General features: G+C 46.7%; 1 protein-coding gene across 4 annotated transcripts in view; it reads right to left on the bottom strand.

Annotated features, from left to right (window-relative positions):
* Positions 1–15749, bottom strand: part of PXMP2 (peroxisomal membrane protein 2) — a 148390-nt gene extending 132641 nt beyond the window's left edge. The window contains exons 1-2 of one of the 4 annotated variants that reach the window (XM_085633544.1): positions 15531–15749; positions 14246–14590 (exon numbers count right to left, since the gene is read on the bottom strand). In XM_085633544.1, coding sequence (XP_085489670.1) covers positions 14246–14361 — 116 coding nt within the window. In that variant the 5' untranslated portion in view covers positions 14362–14590; positions 15531–15749. Of the gene's footprint in view, positions 1–14245; positions 14591–14988; positions 15177–15530 lie in introns of those variants that run through there. The other 3 variants (XM_085633545.1, XM_085633541.1, XM_085633542.1) reach the window with 3 other exon arrangements.
* Between the last annotated feature and the right edge of the window lie 789 nt (positions 15750–16538).

Genomic DNA, 16538 nt, shown 5'->3' with positions numbered 1-16538 from the left:
TTCATTTTGGTATCACTTTAAGGGTGTGTTCGGGAAGGCAGGGACTCCTTACACGCAAGGCCTGGGATGAGGGAGAGTAATGAGAAGGTAATGGGCGTTATCAGTCCCATCACAATTATGAATAGACTGGGAATACAGTTTCTCAGTGATATTCCAACCAGACATTTCATCTGCAGCCTTTGGCATATTAAGTCCGATTCAAGCACGGTATTCTTCCTGCTCTCGGAATTATCAGCATTCTCACAGCAGACATTTCAGGTGAGGTGGAAGGGGACGATACTAGGGTTTTTTCCAGGACACTCATTAATGAGGGCTTACACATCATTAAAGCCCTTACTATTAAATACAATCATGCTCTAATGTAACATATTTTTTTTCAACTGGTAGTTATATATATTATACAGAGGCAGACGCCACTGAGCAGTTATCTTCAGATGCGCTTTCTATTGAAAAGGCATAATGCTTTATTTGGACTACAATTTTTTTCCTCCAGTGGATGGACCCACACAAAATTTGGCAAACAAAACGTTTACTCAGCTAACGTTGGCAAGCCATATTTTGGGAACTTCTGCAGGAGGAAAAAAGTTAAGGGTGGGGGTCAAAAAAGTTGTGTTTCCCTATTCTAGCTCCCAAAGAAAATGTCGCCTGCAACTATAACAAAAAGTGTTGAATGGATGTATGCTAAACTTGGCATGAAATCAGAGCTCAACTCTGTGTGCTTTTGTTGATCTGGTGCAAATTTGTTCAGTAGATTTTGGATATGAGTGCTTAAAAAAATGTTCCAGGTGGCCTTCAAACTTTTGTATAGCTCTGCTATTTAAAGTCGCAATTCATTGATTCGGGACTTTTGTCAATCACATTTAAATGTTTTGACAAATGTTATTGCCTGGAGAAGGTCTCTGTAGTCTTTTTGAGCCCATTTTGAAAATCACAAATGGATTCAGAATCTCGCCTATCGTGCTGTGGCAAAAAGAAAATCCAAAGCAATTGGAGAGACACCACGAGAAGCATCCAACCCCAGGGCAACTTTCATTAGGACTGGGGGGAGGACTAACTAGAAATGTATAAACCTCGTGTAAGAAACATGGAAATAAAACTTCAAACATAACGTGTAATTCACAAGTCCAAATGATCAAATGAACTGCTATGTTTGTACTAGATAGGTCTGCCTTTTTGTGAACAAAAAACTTAAACTCGATAGGACACTAAACTTTCTGAAATGGTTTAAAAAATGGAAAGAGTGGGGGGGGCGAGGAAAAGAAATAAAGAGAAAGAGTGAAGCAGAGAAAAAAAAATGTCAGCTATGGGGAGATCCAAAGGCTGTGCGCAGGGGGTGTGATGCGCAGCGGGGACAGGGCACTGGCAGCGAGTTGGGTGCAGTGTCGGGCTGCAGGCTGCACTTGGGTGACCCAAGTTATGACGTGCGTTCTGTTTGAAGCAGAACCATACATTAGATTTTAAATGCCCTTATACAGACAGACGTTACAACAAACAAATAATGGACGGAATGCTGACAATGCAGACATTCTCCCCCAGTCAAGAGATCTGGGTTAAATCCATTGTTCTTTTGCCCACTACACCACCCCAGTTTAGACATGGCCATATGCAAATCAGTCTTGACCCTGTGCCTCATGGGAACAGTCCAGCCCGAACTGCCAAGCCATGTCTTCCCTGGACCGGAATCAAGCATCCTAGGACCGGTTTCTGGCTATCAGCCGTCATCAGCCAGGATAGCTTGACTCCAGTGGCGTAGTGAGCACGGGTCCCACGTCTGGGAATACCCATCCCACTTAGGGCGAAAAGCGTTACAACAAACAAATAATGGACGGAATGCTGACAATGCAGACATTCTCCCCCAGTCAAGAGATCTGGGTTAAATCCATTGTTCTTTTGCCCACTACACCACCCCAGTTTAGACATGGCCATATGCAAATCAGTCTTGACCCTGTGCCTCATGGGAACAGTCCAGCCCGAACTGCCAAGCCATGTCTTCCCTGGACCGGAATCAAGCATCCTAGGACCGGTTTCTGGCTATCAGCCGTCATCAGCCAGGATAGCTTGACTCCAGTGGCGTAGTGAGCACGGGTCCCACGTCTGGGAATACCCATCCCACTTAGGGCGAAAAGCGTTACAACAAACAAATAATGGACGGAATGCTGACAATGCAGACATTCTCCCCCAGTCAAGAGATCTGGGTTAAATCCATTGTTCTTTTGCCCACTACACCACCCCAGTTTAGACATGGCCATATGCAAATCAGTCTTGACCCTGTGCCTCATGGGAACAGTCCAGCCCGAACTGCCAAGCCATGCTCACTACGCCACTGGAGTCAAGCTATCCTGGCTGATGACGGCTGATAGCCAGAAACCGGTCCTAGGATGCTTGATTCCGGTCCAGGGAAGACATGGCTTGGCAGTTCGGGCTGGACTGTTCCCATGAGGCACAGGGTCAAGACTGATTTGCATATGGCCATGTCTAAACTGGGGTGGCGTAGTGGGCAAAAGAACGATGGATTTAACCCAGATCTCTTGACTGGGGGAGAATGTCTGCATTGTCAGCATTCCGTCCATCTTTTGTTTGTTGTAAAGCTTTTCGCCCTAAGTGGGATGGGTATTCCCAGACGTGGGACCCGTGCTCACTACGCCACTGGAGTCAAGCTATCCTGGCTGATGACGGCTGATAGCCAGAAACCGGTCCTAGGATGCTTGATTCCGGTCCAGGGAAGACATGGCTTGGCAGTTCGGGCTGGACTGTTCCCATGAGGCACAGGGTCAAGACTGATTTGCATATGGCCATGTCTAAACTGGGGTGGCGTAGTGGGCAAAAGAACGATGGATTTAACCCAGATCTCTTGACTGGGGGAGAATGTCTGCATTGTCAGCATTCCGTCCATCTTTTGTTTGTTGTAAAGCTTTTCGCCCTAAGTGGGATGGGTATTCCCAGACGTGGGACCCGTGCTCACTACGCCACTGGAGTCAAGCTATCCTGGCTGATGACGGCTGATAGCCAGAAACCGGTCCTAGGATGCTTGATTCCGGTCCAGGGAAGACATGGCTTGGCAGTTCGGGCTGGACTGTTCCCATGAGGCACAGGGTCAAGACTGATTTGCATATGGCCATGTCTAAACTGGGGTGGCGTAGTGGGCAAAAGAACGATGGATTTAACCCAGATCTCTTGACTGGGGGAGAATGTCTGCATTGTCAGCATTCCGTCCATCTTTTGTTTGTTGTAAAGCTTTTCGCCCTAAGTGGGATGGGTATTCCCAGACGTGGGACCCGTGCTCACTACGCCACTGGAGTCAAGCTATCCTGGCTGATGACGGCTGATAGCCAGAAACCGGTCCTAGGATGCTTGATTCCGGTCCAGGGAAGACATGGCTTGGCAGTTCGGGCTGGACTGTTCCCATGAGGCACAGGGTCAAGACTGATTTGCATATGGCCATGTCTAAACTGGGGTGGCGTAGTGGGCAAAAGAACGATGGATTTAACCCAGATCTCTTGACTGGGGGAGAATGTCTGCATTGTCAGCATTCCGTCCATCTTTTGTTTGTTGTAAAGCTTATACAGACAGATACATTACTAAGGGAAAAAATTGATAAAAACTAGTCCTATTGAAACAGTGTTTTCAGGGTATTTTAACTCTCCAAGCATGCATACCTGTTTGGAATCAAGCGGTTTGTAGATGTTCCCTTAGTTTATTTATGTTGTCTTTCTATGGTTTGCCTAGCTGTGACTCTGTCCCACTCTGAAGTTGAGAAAAGATCTGGAAAGGGCAAAGTCGTGTGAATGACATCGGGATTGCAATAAAATTTCAATGTGAAAAATTCTTCTAACATATATTTTTTTCAGTTGTCATGTGTTAATTATGCTAAAATAGGGAGATCGGCTTGTCAGACAATCAACTCGAATACCTAGGAGGATTGGAAGATCCCTGCCAGGATTTCAGCAAAGCCACATAAAATAAAATGGCATTCAACGTATTTGGATGAAACTCATGAATCCAACCTCCTGAACGAATGTTGAGCACACAACTATATCCTACCTGCTGCTCTTCGCAACTAAAGCATCAACTGATGACACAGCCACACCACAAACTCTTGCAATCTTGCCTCGAAACCACAAAAAACGTACAGTTAATATTACATGTGACTTTCCCAGTGGTGGAGATGGCATCAATTCTAATTCTGCTAGAGAAAACTGAAAGTTTGCTTATCAGCTTGAGTTTTATTTGTGTTTGGTTAAGCTGAGTGATTCAGTGAAATCACTCTCTGCCACAATCAAGTTGGTGTGGACTGTGTCCCTCGGATTCTGTTGCCTGAAGACCGGATATATGACATTAAAAGTACAAGCGCTTGTAAAGGTTCAAACAAAAATGATCTTTGAGTTAATGAGAACTACTCTATTACAAGCATGGAGGAACGTTCACAAACATTTATAAGAGTGTTTTAGAAGGCCCTGCCTTGTCCTCCCACTAGATTCAAATTATACAATTCTATTATGTATTCAAAACGGTACCACACGTGTTAATTCTCAGAGCAAATCCTTAAACAGTAACACTGTCTTCACAGAGCTCTCCATTATTTGGGATGTACAAATGACTATTCACAGGCAAATTGACTGACATATTAAAAAGACAACTCATTCTCTTCTGGGTGCAGCAGGCCATGCTAGTCTAAGCTTGCTTGCGATCAGAATCCCTCTCAGATGGCCACGGTCCAAGCTGGAGCTACTGGTCCACATTTGGAGGTTAAGGCCTTTACTCCTGATGTCCCAGGGCCTGGGCTACTATGGGCTTTGAGTAACTGGGACAAGTACCCCTTCCGCACTGGACTCTTAGTGATAGCACGATTTGAGTAGTACAAGGATTCTTGGGGTGATGGTAGGTGTGGAGCTCACACCTTACCGTACGTTAACTGAATGTCCATCTAAATACTTGTTTTTATAAGAAGTAGTAATTATATACATACACACAAAGTGAAATATGGTCCACACTAAACCATAACACACTCTTCTTAAGGTCTGTATTCTGGCATGGTTCCTGTGGGCCTGGCATGGTTCCTGTGGGCCCAGCGTCCTGTTCTCCTAGCGACGGATTGGGTTATTCCCCCATTTACTAGGGACAACATCCAGGCTAGGCCCCACTAGAGAATATGAGTCTTAGAAGTCCCACAACAGCTATGCAAAGTCGAAAGTGTCCCAGAGCCCTTGGCACTTTAGTCAGAGCATTTCCCACCCACGGGATCCTGCTTGAGAGGAGACAGAAATCCCAGCGTTCAGCGGTCCTGGGTTGAAGTCAACTTCAGCTGGTGATGTGTGGAGGTCTCGTTGCGGCAGACGCAGGGTATGAACCTCCTCCTCCGCTGTCACGGTAAACACAGATTGCCTCTAATAGCAGATCTAGGGTGCTACACCAGTTCTGATGACACAGTAGCAGCTTCGAACTCCCGGTGGCACAGAGCTCTAGGCCAACAGCCCTCACTTTCTCTGCTGCTCCCACTTGCATACAGGAGTCGCACTCTGAGCACTCAGGCGGCGACCCTCTTCGGCTCACAAATCTATACTGGGAAACAGTCCTCTCTTGACCACAGCGCTGCACCCGAGAGACTGCCCTAAAAATTCACGGCAACCCTCTCATTGAATACTGGGATCACGAACCACAGCTAAGGAGGCATCCCTCTTCGGGTCACAGCAATAAAAAGGGTGAGAGCCTCATCTCCATAGCACAGCACCAGGGAGAAGGCCCTTAATAATCACCACAGCTGTCACCTGGCATATGAGGGTCCTGAACAACGCACGGTGGCGGATGGTCCTATCGGTACGGCTGTCCTGTCGAGGACCAGAATCTCTCATTCTGCTTCAGGGATCCACTCGACAGGATTCCCATTGGACCTTGATCCCTTCAGGCAATAGCCTGCTCCACACAGTTTCCTCTGCTCTTGGGTGAGGCAGTAGCTGGAGTTCCAAGCTCCAGTGAAAATGGTCTTGATTCTCCTGGATGATATCCCGTCACCCAGCAGGGAGACTGGGAGACCCTTAGTCCACATTTCTTGTTGAAGCAGGCAGAACTTGTGCTAAGGTTCTTCATGCTGATATACAGCTTCAGTTTGTCAATTTGGGAGTCTCAAGCTTTTTTTTTTTAAATCAATTTCCAGGCCCAAATACGATTTAGTGTCTATGTCTTTGAAGTTTGTGTTTGCCCATTTTAAAATGCTGATTCCTCTTTTGTGCTTTTCCTCCAGACAGTAGTCTGTCACAGCAGGAGTGTCTAAGCCCCAAACACAGGCCATGGGAGTAACTAGAGGATCACAGCCTTGTCAGCACATCTCTTTCCTTGCGATGTGGGCAGGCCCCTTTGACCAGTGACAGCTCTCGGAATCAAAGATCCATTTTGAAGTGCACCACGAAGAGCATGGCTCTTACTTCCTCCAGTGTGTGTCCAATACAGCTCTCAGAAATGCAGCAATCCGCTGTTCTATCTCACTAGGTTTTACTACCTCCACAACCCCCCTAAAAGTTCTTGTTCCCCGAAATGGAACCCAGAGACTTCTATGAATTTTACCCTTTCCAGGGACTCATACATCCGTGTGCACACACGCAATTATATGCATGCAGGCTCTCTTGCACAGCACCACTTCACAGGCCCACATACACCTCAGCACGCACCCATGCATGCTGACTCATATACTGTGCTGCTTCATAGGCATACATACATCCCAATGCAGTCAGGCAACCATGTTCACTGACGGGCGTGTCCTGTACCCCTTCACACGCACATATACATCCCACAAGTACACTCGCACCATATACATTGACTGGCATGTAAAGTAACACTTCCCACACACACATTCATTCCTGCGTGTACACGCAACCATGCACGCGTACTGGCACTGCATACAATCCATTGCAGGGCAATGCTGAATTAAGCACACAGCAGCAGAACTTTACACACGTGGGTCAGAAGGCTCCACTCCAGTGGGGTAGGTAAAAAGAACTGTTCACTCTACTGATCACTAATAATGAAAACGAGATATGCTGACACCACTGTGTTTGAGGGGTTTAACTCCAGGTAAAAGCCGCAGCATTCTACCATCTGGGGGTAGCACTTTGGGCACCCTTCCTGGTCTAAGCAGGAGTGCAATCTGTGAGACAGGCCTAGTTCATGGAGCACATGCATGATCTGTGTTCGTCCATGACGAAAAATTGTTACCAAGGATCCAGATATCACCGCATTTGGGGCACTCAGTGCAGGGATACACGTCCATTACCATGCACTGGACTTTTCTTTCCCAACACTTGTTTAATTGAACAGTAAGCAGTGCTTAATTTGAGCTGGTGGATACAGGTGGGGCCCGCCAGCAATCACTTTTGGGGACCAGCATTTATTTTCATCCTGACCCCCAGAAAGAGAAAAACGGTAAAACAGTGGTCACAAAGGGAGAAAATAGAACCTGCGAGAGTGAGATAAGAGTGCAGGGAATGTATGGTGGTGGAAGAAAAAGGCATGAGGTGGTATTAAGACTATGCAGCCTGGGTTTTTAACGCGCCTACTTTCTGCAGCGCTGGCCGAAGGCAACTGAGAAAAATATTCGGCACCAGCAATTATTATTTTAGGAATTAAACACTGACAGGGAGGCTTTTAAGTCCTTTTGAATTATGGGTAGTTCTGAGTTTTCCCAGGGTTTCTGATAGGTAGCTCCTTACATGCATTCATAGGACGGAAACCCCCTCATTGGTGTAGTTAATATCAATAGTGCACAGCTTGGAAGGGGAGGTCCCATAGAATGCCCACGGTACTATGGCAATAGCTTTAAAAGTGACTTTGTTTTACTTGATGGTAGGCAAATATTTTCAGCATGCCCTTTAGTGAGTGGCCAGTGTTATTAAATAGGAGTCCCAGAAAGGTACAGTTAGGGCCCACCGTAGGTGACTCAGGCGAGTGGTGTGCAGAGGTCCAAGATGCAGCAAGTGGCCATTTGCAGGGGTCGCCAGGAGACAAGTCAGCAGTTGACTGACTTTAGATTGGTGCCAGCATGTCATTCACATTAGTCGTATGGGGGTGGATTTTTCAGTGACCAGTTTGTGAGGTAGTTCAGTGAGGCTCGTGGTTATAATTTTAGAGGTTAGGGGAGTAGAGTACTGATAGATCAAGCCACTGTTGGCCCTTATAGAATAAGAGAAGGAATATTTGATATTTCCCAGGGTGCTAGAGCAAGCTTGGGATCCCAGGAGAGTTGGGTCCAGTAGGAGGTCTGTAGGCAGAGTGGCTGCTGCAGTGCTGGCATGTTTGCCTCCGCAGCGCAAAATTTATTTATTTATTTATTTATTTTTAATATTTGTAAAGCGCTGCATTTACCCGTAGGCGTCTTGGCGCTAAAACCAATATTGACAAGGAAATGCGAGGGGATACAACCAGTTAATTGAACAGATGTGAAGGAAGAAAGAAGAGAGGTTACTGAGAGAACAACCAGGTTTTCAAGAGTTTGCGGAATTGAAGCAGTGTAACACTTTGTCTGATGTTAAGGGGCAAGGTGTTCCAGAGTCTGGGGGCCGCCACCAAAAAGCGTCGGTCACCCCAGCTAACTGTTTTGGTGCGAGGGACGACCAGTTGGCTGAGAGTAGCTGATCTTAAAACTCTTGTGGGTTTGTAAGATTGTAGTTGGTCTCTTAGAAAATGAGGTCCTTGATTATTAATTGTTTTGAATACTATGCAGAGTGATTTGAAATGAATTCGTTTTTGTACAGTAAGCCAATGAAGATCTTTTATATCTTTGGAAATGGGTTCAAACTTTGTTTTACCGGTAAGAAGACGAGCTGCCGCATTTTGTATTGTTTGAAGTTTTGCAATTACTCTGGATTGAGCATTGAGGAATAGCCCATTGCAATAGTCCAGAGATGAGAGGACCAGGGCAGAAACCAGTGTCTTGATGGCAGAATCAGGGAGAAAAGGGCGTATTTTCCGGATCATTTTTAACTTCATGTGTGCTGTTGATACTGTTTTGTTAGCGTGGTTCATGAAGTTTAGTCCATCATCAAAGATGACACCAAGGTTCCTAACCTTCGAGGTGGGCGTCGGAGGAGTACCGAAGGTCTCTGGCCACCAAGAGGTGGACCAGGCTGGAGAGAGTGGACCAAAGATGAGTACCTCGGTTTTTTCCGAGTTTAGCTTTAGGCAGTTTGTAGCCATCCAGTCTCCTATATCTAGGAGCCCTTTCTTAAATTTTTCAGCTACTTGCTCTCCGTCACCTTTAACCGCCAACACTAGTTGGGTGTCGTCGGCGTAAGAGGTTAGGCTCATCCCATGTGCTTTGATGGTCTTAGCAAGGTCCGACACATAGATGTTGAACAGTGTCGGACTCAGGGATGAGCCTTGAGGAACTCCGCAGGGAGCAGAGAGTTGAGCTGATTGAAAGGGTCCCAGAGTGACAGCCTGCGTTCTTTTGGCTAGGAAGGACTCTATTAGGTTTTTGGCAGTGTGGCAGATGCCGAGTCCTTGGACACGGTCGACCAAGATGTTGTGGTCGACCGTGTCGAAAGCCGCTGATAAATCTAGCAGAACCAGTATGGCGGTGCCACCCTGGTCCCTGATGACCCTGATATCATCAGCGGCTTTGATCAGGGCTGTCTCTGTCCCGTGATGTTTTCTAAACCCAAACTGCGTGTTGTCGAGGAGCTGATGTTTTTCAATAAACTCGGAAATCTGGGTATTCATGATTTTTTCAATCATCTTTGCCATGAAGGGTAGACTAGCAATTGGTCGATAATTTTTTAATTTTTTTTTTAATTTTTTAATTTTTTTTAAAATGAAAAGAGTGAAGATTTGCTGTGGAACATAGTATGGGCAGTTAGGAGGTGAGGCAGGTTTGGGCTGTCCAGAGAGGGCCTGATGTGTGGAGAGGGAGAATGTGAATAAAGGGAATGGAAAGCAGCAGAAGTAGTAGTGCGCAGTCCTCCCCTGATGGGCAGTTGGCAGCAAAGAGCCCGCTCTGCTTGCTCATTACTTTGACATTGAGGACGTTGATCGATGAGCTAGGGACAGTATATTTCAATTGACTAGAGGAAAGGTTGTCTGTATTAGCAATGTCTTGGTTATTTTTGGGGGGCTTTTAGGGTATCGGAGCCATTAGGTTGTAGGATTGTAAGTGGCCTTAGTCAGGGGGACGCAGTGGATAGAGGAGATGGGGCAGATGCAGGGTTGTGGAAATACAAGATGGATCAGAGGGGCACACCTGGTTTAGTTTGGAAAGAGTCTGAAGAGATGGTGTTATCGAATGTTGGTGTCAATGTGAGGAGTTTATGTGAGGCGGAGAGTATTCGATCATGCAGATGGGTCGGCATTATGAGTGTTTCAGTTGTTAAGACTTTTGAGGAGAGTGTTGTAAGGCCAGCGATTGCCAGAAGGAGAATTCTGGATCCATTATTTTACGACTAGGGCAACGGCACAGGCCAGAAGGATAACTCAGCATGAATTATTCTGAAATGCGTTGGATCAGAATTTTAGTTATTGTGACACACCGGTTTCATTATACGAGTCTTTTTCATGCTCAGACGTGTTGGGGCTATTTGTTAGCGCCATCTTGCATGATATGGAGTCCAGGTGAAGTAAGATTAAGCCACATCCCCGGGGTGACTCATGCAAGTAGAGCAGTCCTGGCCAAAGCAGGTGGCCACTGGCAAGGCTACCCAGGGGAGCGGGTCAGCAGGGGGTTTTGGGTGACGTGCTAGATTTAGATTATACTTTTTGCCAGAAAGTGCCAGCACACCGTTCACTTTAGTGGTGGAGAGGCTTGTTTTATCCCTCCTTGCCACTTAACTATTGGGGGAAAAGGGCGAAATGGTTGAAGAAGCCTAGTAAGAGTTGGAATTTTTGTAAAGAAGGGGATTTTGTTAATAAGATAGGCACGGTTTTGGGGGAATAGGTGTCTAGGTCTTTTGTCATATATTGATGTATCTAATGTGGACGTGCAGATGTGGTGGCAGGATATTTGAAAGGACCAACTCAAGGGGATTTGGGGAGTGGGTAGGGAGAATGAGGTGCTTCAGACAGAGCTAATTCAAAATTAGAGGAATGGGCGGAAGCAAGAGAGGTGGCACAGTTAGAGAAGCAAGATAGTAATGAGAATTACGTGTTGTGCAGAAGTAAAAGCAATCGTATGGGATGTTGAGGTGCTGGGGGACTTGGACTGGTATTTTTTGCTGAGTGAGGCATGATTTGATCTATAAGTCACTGGGCCAGGATTTGTGTTACTGTGATGCACATTTTTAACTCAAGTGGCCTTTTTCACAATTACACTTGTGGTTATTGGTTAGTGTGGTCTTTCCCGATGACCAGAATGTCAGTGTATCTGTTGTAGCCTCCATAGCTTTTTTTGGAGAGGTGTTGTCAGATTAGGTTAATCTAGTCCTGTGATGGAATTAATCAAAGCAGATATCATAACTGTGTTACCATGAGGAAAAATGAAGAGGGACTAGTGCGATGGTCAGACTGGGTTGACTACTTTAAAGCCTTGGGAAAATGAATACAGTTGAGCCCTGTTTATGCTTAAATTATATCAATATCTGGTTCACTCAGCCTGGATGTGATCTGGAGACATTTGTTGTCCTTGATTGCTGGTAGACGTTCGAGAAGGCGCTTGACTTGATATCAGATTGGTGATCATATAATTCCCAATCAAGATATTCTTATATCTAATTTCAGCCAAGGATGACCCCTGTGTGTGGTGGTTAGTTGGTTATGTAATCCATTCGAGTAAGCAATTAACCAAGGTAGTGGAGTCAAATTGATAGGGGAAAATAAAGAAACTGTTACTAAGGATAAGTATGGATCACTAAACACAGTAAAGGGAGCAAAGTGTCTTATTTTTATGGAGGAGGGGGGAAGCATGTTTTCTAGCACAGAATGGAAGTTGCTCAACATCATCAGATTTGACAAGCCCACACCAGTTTCCTGGACAAAGCACGGCATCATCTAGTTCAGCATCCTCGTCCCGGTCCAGCACACACAAACCACCACCAAACCAGCCTGCTAAAACTGGAATACCACGCTCAACACCCACCAAACCAAACACATTAACAGCCTCACCAATGCCATCAAGAATTTCAACAATTGGATTACCTCCTGTCCGGTCTCCCTGATCCCCTTCAAACACAGCAGCATAACAGTTGGTAGACAGAGAAACTAAGACTGATGAAACGCCACTGTAAACAACTGGAGTGCAAATGGAGAATGAGCCCGGATAATATGGACAGGAGCACGTTCAAATCCACCGCGATACACTACCACCAAATGATCCTGACGACCAAATGCGCTGGTCGGGTGGAGTTCATAGAAGCCAACCCTAACGGAAGCAAAGACCTTTTGGCCATTGTGAAGGATTTCACCTCACCAGTGGCTGCCTCCAACTTAATCAGCACTTCTCTCTTAAATCTTCTGGAACAAAATCAACGTCATTTACTGCAACTTCAACCCACAACCAGAATTCACAGACCTAGCCAAACGCCTCCTAATCCTTTCCAAAGAACCAATGCTAAATACAGGGTCCATCATCCACCCAAGTAGAAATAGCTACCACCAGAAAGTCCATCAACTCAGGGGCCCCATCGGACCCCTGCCCCCATCACACCTACTGCACCACATCAGTGCTCTGCTCGCACCCATTCTGAATGCCTCACCTCTTCCTTAACCTTCTCAGATGCTTAGAAACATGCAACAGTCCTGCCATTGACCCTTCAACACACGCCAGCTACCATTCCTGGCCAAGGCCCTACACAAAATCATCAACAAATACCTCAATGAATACCTCAACTACCTCCAAGTCCTCGACACCACTCAATCTAGTTTCAGACCCAACAACAGCATGGAAACTGCCCTCATCTCCGACCACAGATGACATCTGCATGATTCCGAACAGAGGAGACCCAGCAGCCCTCATCCTCCTGGACTTCTCTGCAGGGTTTGGCACGGTCTACCCCCCTATCCTCATCCAAAATCTACACGACATCGGAACCCAAGTACAGGCACTCCGATGGATTTACTCATTCCTGACTGGAAGGACCCAGTCAGTCAGCCTGTGCACCTTGGATGCCCGAAACCTAATTTTTGGAGTTCTGCAAGGATCTTCCATAAGCCCAACCCTTTTCAATGCATACATGATCACTCTATCAGCATCATCCACTCTCACAATATCAAAGTCCTCTCCTACACCAACAACACACAACTCACTCTCTCCCTCACTGATAAGATGCCCAGTACCCAGGTCAAGTCCAATGACTGAAACTGCCCACTGGATAAAGATCCGCTGAGATTCCACTTGGTGGCTATAGACTACGACTGACACCCAACTCCACCACCCATGCCAAGAACCTCTGGATCGCATCAACAACAAACTCGACATGACCGCCAAAGTCAACACCATCACCGCCTCTTGCATCCATACTCTGAAAATGCTGAGTAAGATTTTCCAATGGCTCTGAAGCAGCACCTAGCAAATTGTCATGTATGCCATGGTCACAAGCAAAGCGGAATATGTAAACATTATTTATGCCGGGATCATTCATAACTCCACAGCCAGAATCTCTCCCAACCTCCCTTTCTGCACTCACATTACACCACACCTGAAGGAGCCCCACTAGCTCCCCATATTCAAACTAGCACAAATCAAACTCGGCACCAACACTTTAAAGGCATTACATAACACTGGTCCACCATATCCCAACAATTGCATCTGCTTTCACAAACCTTCCAGACACCACTGCTCATCCAGACTCCTACCTACCCACATCTCATGCATATGGAAAACTAGATCCAGTGGACAAGCTTTCTCCTCCATCCCTCCTAAATGGTGGAACAACCTATCACTACACATAAAAGCCTTCTCCCCACTTCTTAAATTCTTCAAGGAGCTGAAGACCTGGCTATTCGACTACCACCACTAGGCCTTGGGTTTGGCTAGGCTCACAGCTGTTAAGAGTCAGAATACCCTACGGGGGTGGTAGTGCGCTAAACAAATCCGCATAACATAATTAGTTCCTCAAATATTTGGGTCCCTGATCTACATGTAGGATGATGACTTTAACCTTTAAAATAGTAACGCTGAGAGGTGGCAGGAGACTCCGTAGCAATTATAAGCCATTTCTCCCTGGAACGAAGTGCTGAAGTAAAGTGAGGGATTTGTTTATTCTTGTTAACTCCCACGCCCAGGAAAGAGCCATCCCCCGCCCCACTTACTGGTCCATTTGCCGCCCCTTACCTTGTAGTAGCCTTGGTTGAGATAGGGTAGCTCTTAAGCAGCAGCAGATAACGGTGAAGAAGTAGTGCTGGGAAGGAGACTGGTCCATCCCGAATCGGTTTAGACACCAGGGGCATCGCGTAGCTCTGAGTAAGACTTCAAAATAGGGACTGGGTCAGAGACTTGCCACCACGCTGTGTCACCAGGGAACGATAAAGCTCACAAAGGGCAGGTGAGTTTCCTAAACGAACCTCGGATCAGGTAAGCAGAGCCAAACTTAGCATGACGCAGACAGAAATAAAGCACCTGAAGGAACAGAACACCACATGTTGTGAAAGGCAGAATCCCACAGCGATGAGTCACAAACTGCAAAAACAGAAAGAACACCCATGGAATGTGAAAGTATACTTCAAAAAAAGAAAAGAATAGACAGAAATAATTATACAATGCATGGATTGACACACAGTTCGAAGGATCAGTATCTCTATCAAGTAAAACACTACCAAAAAAACACAAACAGTCCAGGTAGATGCAGACATCCAGGCGGATTGGGAACACACATGTGAAGACACCAGACATATAGGTACACATTCACTGACGCATGAGAGATTGCAGACCAATGCATGGACGGACGGACAGACCCTGGGTCTGGACACACATCTAGCACTAGAAAGACACCTCTGAGCGAACGACTTTAAAGATTGGATACACCCCTAAGCACTGAACACAAACTCTCTATCAAACAACCCACTAACATCACACACCTTCAAACACGTGCAAACATCCTAAGGCACTGGAGACAAGCAGACACTTCAGGAGCTGTATTCAGGGACAGAGACAACCTGGGAGAATAAGCGTGTGTGAGTGAAAGAGGCTGACATCAAAACTGATCGCTACTCTTGCAGTCCAGCACTGAAAGCACGGACTTCTGCCAAAAACAGAAGCTACCTCCCATAAACACAAAGACCCGCCCTCCCTAAAAGACTTGTCTGTCACTAATCTGATTGGAACGGAAAGGAAACATGAAAGCCAAATCAATTCCCTTTACTTTAATAACATAGCGGCCATCTTGGAGTGGGAGAAGTACAGTTTACTTACAATAAGAATTCATTAGAAAAACAAAGCAGGCCACAAGAGCCATTGGTCGAAGATTCAATTGCAGAAACAAAACACTGACCTAATTAGATTTATACTGTTCACGGAAATCCTTTTTCACTTTCAATGGCACGCATACACGAAAGCCACTAGAATTCTTACTCTCAGTCTCAGAACAATCATACAGCTGGCGAGTTTTCAGATTGCTTACAGGTGAAATTGTCAATGGCTTCAGTCTAGGTACGTGGGACGTTTCTTTTGATTATTCTGTGACACTTAAATCGGGAGCAAAACCAAGCAGTGAAATCCACGCAACGAGACAAACATCAGAATGCCGCTGCCCGCGTCCCACGCAGGGGGACATCAGCAGGGCAGCCCTCTAGTGGCCGCCCGTCGGAGCCCCCCCCTTAGTCCATCGCTCCCTGAGGCTGCGCCTGTGGGGAGGGGAGGCCCCCAATGGGCAGTGCTGGGGGAGGTGGGCCACTGGGCGGGGCCAGGCCCTATTTATGCCTCCCGCCCGTGCAGTTCGCCCTCTGTGCTCCTGGCCGCGCGAGAGCCCACCCTCTCCGCTTACCCTGCGCGGCGTAGGAAGCACGCAGCTGGAATGTTATAATATTTTTTTTTCTTTTTTTTTTTTCTTCTTCTTGCGTTGCAGGCGGAGTTACAGGGCGATCTGGAGGCAGAAGGGTACAGTAAGGGTACCTCTGCGACAGGCGGTACAGTAAGGGTACCCCTGTCCGGCACAGTAAGGGTGCCCGAGCCAAGGTCCATGAGCCGAAGGAGGTTCTGGGAAGACCGCGACGGCGCCCCGTTAGTCCTTCGGGCGGTTGGGGGGCCTAACCAACCGGGGGTGTGCCATAACACGCTCCGCCCCTGTTAAAAGGGGCGGGAGTATGAGACAGATCACGTGATCCTAAGGAGGATCTGAAAATAATGTGCCGCACTGCCGGGCATCGACCCACCGTGCGTGCCGGCTCGCAAGGCGGGTGGAGCAGCGAGGGGCTGCTTGCCCTGGATCGCCCGTAAGATAACCCACTCTATTGTCATACTTATGTTGTATGAAATAAACCTGCAGCAGTTCTTCACCCATAACTAATGTGTCAGTGTAATCTTTGGGTGATGTCTGTGCATACGTGTTGAGTGGAGCGGATGACGGTGTGGTCACTAAGTACTCTCTTTAAGGCAAAGAGAAGTTCGAGAAACAGCTTAAAAGATCTGC

Source organism: Triturus cristatus, chromosome 11 (genome assembly GCF_964204655.1).
Source record: "Triturus cristatus chromosome 11, aTriCri1.1, whole genome shotgun sequence".
Lineage (NCBI taxonomy): Eukaryota > Metazoa > Chordata > Amphibia > Caudata > Salamandridae > Triturus > Triturus cristatus.
This window is presented reverse-complemented; position numbering and strand designations above follow the sequence as displayed.